Source organism: Xyrauchen texanus, chromosome 50, assembly GCF_025860055.1.
Source record: "Xyrauchen texanus isolate HMW12.3.18 chromosome 50, RBS_HiC_50CHRs, whole genome shotgun sequence".
Lineage (NCBI taxonomy): Eukaryota > Metazoa > Chordata > Actinopteri > Cypriniformes > Catostomidae > Xyrauchen > Xyrauchen texanus.
Genome location: NC_068325.1, coordinates 2,517,699 through 2,528,380, shown reverse-complemented (window position 1 = coordinate 2,528,380; position 10,682 = coordinate 2,517,699). Strand labels below are relative to the sequence as shown.

The following is a 10,682-nucleotide window of genomic DNA, read 5'->3' as shown; positions in this document are numbered from 1 at the left end:
ACCGTAAAGCAAACAGTAGCCTACTGTAATTTGAAAAATAAAATCTATTTTTCATTACTGTAATATGGCAAAATCTTATTCTTTCTACCTTAGTATGAAAAAAATGCTACATTTGAGCCAGACTCATATTTCTTCATGTGATTCACACTTTTAGATTGAAACTACAACTGAAGAAACAACTCACATTCTCTACATTTCTGTCATATCAAGCAATTTACAATCATAAACGAAAAAGTGTTGCCCTTCTGTTTTCATTGCTCTGATCACCAGAGCTCAGATACTTCAGTTCTAATTAAACAAACAATGAAGATGAGTTGCTTTATTTCTGAGCAGGCACCAGGTCATCAATGCCGCCGTTGTTTTTCAGCCTCTTTTCCATACGAATGAGAAGTTTCACCCCATCCACTACTATCTGCATCAGCCCGACTTCATCAAAACCAATGGTCTGCAAGTTGCTGATTTTGTAAACACCCAGGCAGCCTGCATATTAATTAAAACAAGAAAACAATTACATTAAACCCACTAGCAAATATAACATACCATATTGAAAAAGAAGATGTAGTTGTTGTCAGATAAGGGCATAAAGTGCTAACAACATTTTTGAGACCTCTAAACAATCAGATTAGATAAATATATCTGCAAGCATCAAATAAGGGGCTAAGCACGGCAGTGTAAATTTCCTGACTTTTTACTATACGGTTACATGTTTTAATTTGGAGTGCCATGTTCCATGGCATGATTGATGCATGGTTAAGCATTTTTTTACTCTAGTGAGTTTTGCCGTACTAGTTGCTTCAATTTGAAGTCGTAGTCTGTCCAGTATAGAATCCAGGCGTTTGTTCTCTGCGAGGTGTAGCAGTTTGACTGTGACGCTGGCCTTTAGACCTGTGCCCACTTCAGCCGGTGAGCTGACCACCCAGCCCAGGTGAGGCTTCCAGATAAACGGATGCCTTAGTTTCTTATACAGAACCTCCATCTAAAAAGTCAAGTTTTAGATTTGGTTAGTTTAGGTGAGGCAGTTTACTATATTTATGGCATACCGCAAGGTTCAATATTAGGACCTTTTTAATTGAATTTTTCCAGAATAAAAAGTCAGTCAAAGCTCTGTTCCAAATGTGGCTACTTTTTAAATAGGCTGCTGCCTACTAATGTAGCATATTAACTACAATAACACATAATTTAAAGTTTTATAATGCTCTACATACATAAGGCAGCAGCTTCATGTAGTACACAAATAGTTCTCCTTACATAAAGCGCACAAGGCTTGACTCACAATTTGATTCCAATAGAGTATAATGTTAGCATGTTGCTATGCTAATAACACGATATGGAACCTTTTCACACGTTCGTGAAGCGGAAGTCATCATAGCTGGCTAAAATGTTTGTTTATCCATTTGCTCCAACACCAAGATATCGTAACTGATTTTTTATATTTATATTATAATACAAAGTACAATGTAATAAATTTACACTAAATATTAAAAACAATTTAAATATTAAAAAGTTAATGTTACATTTACATTGAAGGTGGTAACACGTCATAACAGTTGTGTGAATAGGGTCCATTCTGAGTCGATCCGGAATGCTCAAAAACAAAGTAAGAATAGGCCTTAAAATAAGGCCATAAGAATACATAACACCCATACAAATATTGCATAAAATAGTACATTTCACTACATATCTGTATCGATCATTTTTCGGTATTTAATGAAATGTATTATTATATATAATTATTATGTATTATGTAGTTGACATTTATCTGGACTTGTCCGCCATCTTGGATGGATTTTTTCATTGAGTTTGTCAAAGTTAATTCTAGTGTTGCATTCTTTGCAATAATACGTGTGATGCTTCCTTAGAATTAAGCAAAAAGAGTTATCTTAGAAACCAGAATAATGTTGCTGCCGCCACATCTGGAGCGTGTCTACGATACCTAAAATCCTGTCTACAGAGACAGCTCTCTAGGTTTCAGAACAGAGCCAGTGTGTTATCATTACATGGCATGAGATAGTCAATTGAAGGAAACCTTTAGCAGGTTGATACAGATAGTTTTAAATGCCTCTTGTAGGTTAGCATCACTTCTGCAAGACACCAGTTTTAGGTGGTCCTCCATGTTCACCCAGATGGCCAGGGTTCCATCCTTACTCAACCTGATAGATAGACAAATATATATATTAGGCAAAATCAAAATTGCTCTAACTCAGTCATTAGATATTAGACAACAGTTGGCACAGGGCCTTGTTTCTAAACTTGCTAGTCACACTTTTTACTCCTGTAAATATTTCTCAAGGTAGGTTTATTTTAGAAAGTAAAATTCTCTATAGATACATACCTTAAAGTCTTGGCTGCAAAGAAATTATAGACATTTAAACAATTTTTAATTCAAAACTGTTACAATTATTTAAATTACTTTTACTTGTGTGCATACAACTTCATTTGTTTCTGGGTCAAAGTGACTGAAATATGGGTAGTTGGTATTTTAGATTTTTTTTATTTAACATCAAAATTTTAGATACATTTCAATAGTCAATATTTAAGGTCCTGCAACTGGTTACCATTTTAAAAGTTCAAATGTTCCATGTAGGCTCTCAATTATTATGAGCTCATAAAAGTTGCATGCATAATAATAATTATAATCATTAGTAAAAATGCTTTAAAAAATAGTTTAAGATGAAGATGTATGTCACAATGAACAAGTCTTTAATGTCATCAACTACACATAGTATATTATTTTATAATGAACTATATGTATTATTTGGCATTAATATTTACTTTATATTATATATCATATTTAATAACACTAGAAAAGTTGTATATAGAGTATATATGAATATTAATAATAATAATAATTAGCTAAATGCTTTTTTTTTGTAGTATTGTAGTAGTGTAGTATTTCACACTGTAGGACATGTTATCTTCCCAAAAATATTTGTCATCTACATGTTTTATTTTATGAAACTATTTTTATTATTTGGCTTTATAATTTACTTTTTCTATATTATTTATATAATTTAAATAAAAAAATATATAGTTATACAGTATATTTATAATAATAATAATAATAATAAAATAATTAGCTAAATGCTTTTTAAAATAGTTTTTAATGCACTGAAATAACTGTATATATAGTTGTTAAAGGTGTTAAAAGTTAGTTAACCCAAAATTTTTATTTATTTTATCATTTACTCATCCCTCATGCTATCCCAGATGTGTATGACTTTCTTTCTTCTGCTGAACACAAAAACTAATATTTTGTATAATATCTCAGCCCTGTGAATGGTTACCAAAAGGTTGAAGCTCTAAATGCACATGAACGCAACATAAAAATAATCCATATAACTCCAGTGGGTAACTCCATGTCTTCTGAAGCTATATGATAAGTGTGGGTGAGAAACAGAGGAATATATAAGTAAGTTTTTACTATAAATTGTCCTCCCTGCCCAGTAGGTGGCAATATGCACAAAGAATGTGAATCACCAAAAACAATAGAAGAAGAATGTGAATGTAGAGATTGATAGTAAAAAAGGACTTAAATATTGATTTGTTTCTCACTCACAGCTGTCATATCGCATCTGAAGTTATGGATTTAACCACTGGAGTCACGTGATTACTTTCATGCTCATAATGTCCTTAAACATTTTGGTCTCCATTCACTTGCATTGTATGGACCTACAGAGCTGAAATATTCTTCTAAAAATCTTTGTTTGTGTTCAGCAGATGAAAGAAAGTCATAAACATCTAGGATGGCATGACGGTGAGTAAATTATCCAAATATTTTCTTTTTTTTAATTTTTTTTTTAATTTTTTTATTAATTTATTTATTAGGGACCATGTACAATTTCAAACATAAATGTTGCCATTTGATGCAGTTTTGGGTGAACTATCACTTTCAGCAGAGCTGTGTTCGATGAAACAAACCATAGGGCCCTAGCATCAGGCCAGTCCCGAGCCACACCAATCTTTATGAGAGATAATGGTGGAGAATCCATAACAACACTGCGATCTTCACTCTCATGACTGAGCTCATCGATGGAGTAAAACATTCCTGGAAGATCCTCACCCAGTTCACCCAGAACTACAAAAACAAAAAACAAGTTGTGTTACATTAGCATACAAATAATTTCTGATAACCCAGAGTATAAAAACAACAACAACAAAAAAAAACAATAATTAATAAATTAAATAACTAATTATTCTAAAAGTAGATTAATAATGTTACTTCCATATTGGACCCATTATAATGAAGTAGTAAAATGTAATTGAGTGAGTACAGTACCGGTTTTGGCCAGTGTGTGGAGCTGTCTGCGCTCTCCTCTGCTGCAGTGTGTAGGGAAGCAGTAATCCTCAATGCTGCGGCCTGCAGTCACCTCACAACTCAAAACATATGACCGGTCGAAGTCATCACCTCCCTAAACCCACATCAACATACATTTACACTTTCTCAGCATGCTACACTCTTGATTTAGTACCATGTCTAAATGCTAATTAATTTACCTAGAGGACCATTTTACTGCACTAGATTACTCTTTCATAACACTGGCGATTAAATGGTCTCAGTTAAATTTCATTTAAAGGTGAAGTGTCTATTTTTCATATTAAGATATGTCCAAATATACCAAGATTAATATGAATGGGCAGCTACTATATGCAATTTGTAAGTTGATTCTGCAGAAAACTATAAACACTCACTGTGAGTCTATTGAGATAAAGTGATCTCAATTGGGTTTTTTTCCTACCTTCAAGTTGTCATAATTGAAGTCGCTCTCTTGAACAGTGTTACTGGTGATCTTGTAGCCATGGTACCCCTCAATAATCTGATCAAAAAAGTCACAGAAGAGGATGTAGGACTGAGCATCTCCTGCTAAACACCCCACTCCTTTTGGTCCAGTGGGCTGCCCTGAGTTGCAAACAAAACAATCAAAAATATTTCCTCAACAGTGTCCTTGTCAGGTATATCTAAACTCTCCTGATGGTCAACCGTGGTGGTAATGTGTCAAATGATGCTGTTTGGAGATCAAGTTATGTTTGTGAACTCGCAACGGGAGAACTCTAGGACGGTGCACGTGAAGAAACTGCAAGGGGTTCGTGAAATGAAATAAGACTGATCTCATGAAAATGACATGACGGTGGCAGCATTTTTGCAAAATTATATGATGTGGTCACTCGTATCGTGGCATTTTCGAGGTGAATGGAGGGTAAATGTTAAGGGGTTTTTTTTTTCACCCCAATTTGGAATGCCCAATTCCCAATTTGCTCTAAGTCCTCGTGGTGGCATAGTGACTCGCCTCAATCTGGGTGGCAGAGGATGAATCTCAGTTACCTCCACATCTGAGACTGTCAATCCACGCATCTTATCACATGGCTTGTTGAGGGCATTGCCGCGGAGACATAGCACGTGTGGAGGCTTCACTCTATTCTCTGCGGCATCCACGCATGAGCCACGTCAAATATTATTTAGCAAAAATGTAAGTATAGTAATGTGATTCAATGAGACCTGGTTGAAAAAATTCTTATCAAAAGTATGTCGTTTTAATTATTTCCGCTTAACCAAATAATGTGACGATGTTGTGAAATGTATTAAAAGGTTAACTAATTTAACTCATAGGGGTTCGGCTGACAGTAAAAGTTGAGAACTGCTATTTTGCAGCATCGAGTCACAAATGAAGGTTTAAGGTTCAGTTCATCATCATGACGTTCATTCTCAACTGTGTTCTGCTTTGTCAGAGAGGTGCGGAAGATTATGGTACAAAATAGGGAACTTGAAAAGATTGTTTAGAGATATATTTAGTGTTTAAAAGAGAAAACTAGGGGATGAATCTCTTTTGACATGATCTTCCTGTGGTAATGTGTGTCTGTGTGGCTTAGATTTGACTGTGTGTGTGTGGGGGGGGGAATCAGCGGAATAAACATTGTAAATAATTACTTCATTAAAATCCAGAATTCCCAAAAGGTGTGTGTAAGGTCAGAGACTATTTTACAGAAATGGGCCATTTCTTTTAAAATGAATGGGAGAAACTGGAATGACCAATGTTCTACAAATGTAGAAAGGAAGTCCCACCTTACAGGTAAAAGATCCAATCACCTTTTAGATACAGATATCTCCTGTCAATAAACTCAAAACACTCATGCACATTAGCTATTCAAGCCAGGAATTTTTTTTTTTTTTTTAGCATAATCTGAGGTAACAAAGCACTATTTTTGATACCAGTTTTGTCTGATTTAATTGCTGATTTGAAATATGTTCATTGATCTTAATGTTGACCAACCACTTTGGAGATTTCGGTCTATCCCCATTCAAGTAGATAGGAACCGCGCTTGTATTCCGCTTGTTTACATAGACAAATAGCTGCCTGAGAGCATTCCAAAGATGGCCGCCAGTGGTCTGACTTGCTAAAAAGACTTTGGTAAGGTTTAGATTTAGGGTCAGGGTCAGGGTAGAGCATATAACATTAGCTTAATATTAAAACAAAAGAATTCAAATGAATGTTTTGGGACCACTGTATGTAACCACCAAATGCTGAGTTATTGAATACATCAGGCAGCACACGATCTCTGGCGTATGTTCCAATAGTTTTTTTTTTAACTGAAAGGTTTTATACAACTTCAGATGTCTCACCAGGATCCTCAAGGCCAGGGCGTATGATGTCGTCAAAAATGACCCCGCTCTCTGTGGCCCGATTGAACTGACGAGTGTACATGTGCAGGTTGAGGATTCGGCCCATGAGCGTGTAGTTCCTGTCCAGGTTTGGGAACTCATCTTTAGGGGATCCCCTCTTCAGATTGAACCTGCTCATGGGGTCACGAGGGAGCAAACTCTTGAGGAGAAAACCACATGAGACTGAGAGAAGGATGGACATGTATCATAAAATGTCAGAAATAAAAAACTGTCATCAGTTTATCACTACTCCTGTTGTTCTAAAGCAATATGACTTTCTTTGTGAAATATAGATGTTCACTGGTTCATATAGTCCTGGAATGCAACTGGGTAAACAGATTTGGTGTCCATGACGGAGATGCTCGAGCACAGGACTGGGCTTGAGCTTCAACAATGTGACTAGAGCAAGGAATAGAAAGACGATTTTAAAAATAATACTTGGGACAGGTGTTATGAAATATTAAGGTGGAGATGGAGAACTTTCATCACTAGAGTGGGGGAAGCAGCTGCTTTTATATCCTTGGGATATGATTGGTAGGCCTAGATGAACAATCTCGTCCCAAACCTACGTTTGCAACTTCATTGAGCAGAATGTTCACACTGCTCTGGTGTAAAAAAAGCATAGTGTGAGGAACAGACCGAACTTTAAGTCGTCATTCGCTCTCAAATCTCAGTCACGCTTCTGCATCAAGACACTCAAAAACCAATGACATTGGACACCATTGATGTCAAACATTTTTGAATAGGTTTCAGTAAATAACTTACATTTCGGCTTGTTCCTCACACAAATCTATTGAATGACTTAAGAAGAGGAATTGGAATTTAGCATATGGACTATGGACTACTTTTGGTCGTATGGACTACTTTTTTTGTGCCCTTATGGTGTTTTTTTTAATAGTTTTGGAGCTTGACAGCCCCTGGTCAACATTACTTATACTTCTAAAGGGGCACCCTTGCAAAAATCGAGAGTTCGTGGCAAATTTGCGGCAAACTTGTGGTAAATTGTCCATTGTTGCCAATGGTTTGCTGTAGGTTCACCACTACCAGGGAACAGCTGCAAAATTCTGGCGAACATTTGCGGCAAATCACATTTTTAATATAATATTATTTGTTATTTGCGATTTATTATTTACTTACACCCGAAGCCCTGGTCCGTTGCTCTGTCCGAAAACAAATGTGCATGCTCAAAGCCTAGTGTGACTGCCCCTAAGGAAAAAAATTAGCTAGGGCATTCTCATAACGAAATATATAACCAGTTCATAAAATTGCCCCAGATTGCCCAACTCTCATGGCAAGTCGCAATGTTTCATTCGAGATGGTGAAATCGTAAGATATTGTTTGAATTGGCTCGTATAAAAATGAATACCTTTAAATCCCGTAAAGAAAATTAACCAATAAACAATGTTATTAAAACATTTCTAAATTGAACCCAAACCTTAACCTGACCTATACAAAAAAACTTTTGTGTATCATGGAAGAAAGAAAACATCAGGGTTTGGAACTAGATGAGGAAAGTCTATTACAGGTTATTGACATACACCAGTCATTTGTATTGCATAAAAAAACATGGAACGAGCAAATTGTCTGTATTGTATCGATTTAAAATTCAATCTGTTGTTTGGTTGGTCTCTATGGGAATAAAAGTCATACCTTTTCATACAAGCCAAGTCATGCAAAATCTTATGATTTCATTATCTCGTTCAAACTATTACAAGCTGTCATGAGACTATGTTTGAGAGGACATTGTGATCTAGCAAAGATTAGTGAAACATGAACAGTGGAGCTACCACAGTTTTTATCTTCCTCAACCAGATGAAAGTACGGGACTTTCCAATCATGCTGGGCGTAAATGGGTTTGGTGTGTGTTTGTAAAGGGGAATACCTCAAGCACTGGCTTGTATTTTGACTCCTTTGGGTGCTCAGAAGGTGCTGAAAGAAAAATACCAAAAGGAAAGTAAAATTACGAACAAGGTCTAAGTTCTATCTTAGCTGTTTCTCCTAGACATCATTTAGTTTGAACGGAGAGCAAATGGAGACTTTGTCTCAAACAAGGCTTAGATTTGCCAAGATATCAAAGCCTGCGATCAAAAGTCAGAAATTTCAATATGAACTCATATTCAAATCATCAAATTCTTACAAGACCAAATTATCTGAGCTATGTTGTCCTCATTATTTTGTATTGTTCTATATTATAAACAGTAACTCTGTTCTCTACATGTTAATAGTTGTCTTGTTTGTGTTTTGAATTCACCTAGACAAAGTTGACTCAATCGACGCATAACTGAGATTCTCCTGCTATTTTTGGATTGTGTTTAGTGTTTTCTTATCTTATGTTAGGGGTTAATGGGGACTCTCAACACATCTCAACGCTTGCTTCTGAAGTTCAGTGATCAGTTCTTCTCCAACACTTGCAATTCTTTTGCAACATGCATGCAAGATGCGATACTTACGCTTGATCATCCACATTTTCTCTCTCTTCCACATCTTTGCAACTTCAATTGTGTGTGTATTCGCCCTGAGCTGAGTGCAGAAATGCAGAGACACTCCAGCTAGTCGTAACTGTTGACAAAAGCTCTATTAATAGCCATATAGTCATATGATCAGCTATTGTCCCATCACCCACCCCAACACATAAAGCACAAGCTTCATACTGGTGTCATGTTGCCTGTGATAATGTACCTATTTATATGGTTGTCAATGTCATACTTCATGTGGAGCTCAAGGGATGGGTGAAAACACTATCTATCAGCCTGCAATTTATATTGAGGAACAAGTACTGAGGGAAATTGTGGGATTTTGCAGAGGAAAAATATCTGTAGTAGGAATTAATCTCTGGATGTTCTTTGAGTGAAATAAATGGGACAACACTTTGAATCAGTAGCTTAAGCTAAAGGCTACTCATTACTTAAAGTAGTCACACTATGGTCAAGCTACTCTTTTAAAAAATGTGTTAGCTACACTGTTGCCCTATTTTTTAGAGGGCTAGTTCTAAGTGCAGCTCTATGCTTTATGTCATAAGTGCAAAGTCAGTGGGCATGGCCATGAAGTTTTGGTAGTTTTTATAGGCACAATTGGGTTTGGCGAAATTATGTGTGCAATGCACAAATGAGCTGGGTCAGGTGCAATTAAATTCTGTTCTTCTCCAGCAACGTCTGTGTCCTATTATACAGTGGAAAAAATGTATATGAACCCTTTGGAATTACCTGCGTGTATGTATACATTTGTCATTAAATCTGGTTTGATCATCTAGAGCAGGGGTCCTCAAACTACGGCCCGCGGGCCGGCCCCCACATTTGGACCGGCCCTCTGAACAATGCCATGCAGAGAAATATTTTTACAATTTAATTTTAAATATGTTTTAATCATATCATATTTGTGTTTGATAATACATATTGGCTTTCAAAATAAAATGTCTCTTAGTTATAATTATTAAAGTAGCCAAATTATTTGTTAGATTCACCCGGATTAACGTTCCATCGTGATCGAGCGGTGCACGCGATCCAGCAAGAAAATTTAAAGTGACAACAAAATGTCCAAACGGTTGGGAAAGAGAAAAGTTGATTCAGAATGCAGGGTATTTAACCAAAAGTGGACAAGTGATTATTTTTTGTTCAATGCAAAGAAATGGCTGTTTGCCTCATCTGTCAAGAAACAGTCTCCGTGTTCAAAGAATACAATCTGCGCCGACACTATGAAACCCGCCACAGAGACAAGTATGCGAGTTTACAAGGCCAAATGAGAGCAGACAAAGTGTCGAAGCTAAAAAGTGGACTATCTGCTCAGCAAAATACGTTTGTACGGCAAACCCAGTTGAACCAGTCATCCATTCGAGCTAGCTTTCAGGTAGCTAAACTGATTGCAACCTGCGGTAGGCCATTCAGTGATGTGAGTTCGTAAAGAAATGTATGAATGCTGTTGCGGAGGAGGTGTGCCCCGATAAGAAAGACGTCTTAAATGCGGAGATTGTCTGGTACAATCACCAGACGAATTGAAGAACTGGGGTATAATGTATATGCCCAGCTGAAGG

At 36.5% G+C, this 10,682-nt stretch overlaps 1 protein-coding gene across 1 annotated transcript; it reads right to left on the bottom strand.

Moving 5' to 3' along the window:
* Positions 1 to 319: 319 nt before the first annotated feature.
* On the bottom strand, positions 320 to 9,223 carry zgc:172076. Its single transcript, XM_052123588.1, has 9 exons — positions 9,106 to 9,223; positions 8,538 to 8,584; positions 6,617 to 6,815; positions 4,737 to 4,897; positions 4,277 to 4,409; positions 3,919 to 4,075; positions 2,027 to 2,150; positions 787 to 976; positions 320 to 480 (listed from the first exon to the last, which is right to left on the bottom strand). The coding sequence occupies exons 1-9, from the start codon at positions 9,137 to 9,139 to the stop codon at positions 320 to 322; spliced, it is 1,206 nt and encodes a 401-aa protein (XP_051979548.1). The 5' UTR covers positions 9,140 to 9,223.
* Between the last annotated feature and the right edge of the window lie 1,459 nt (positions 9,224 to 10,682).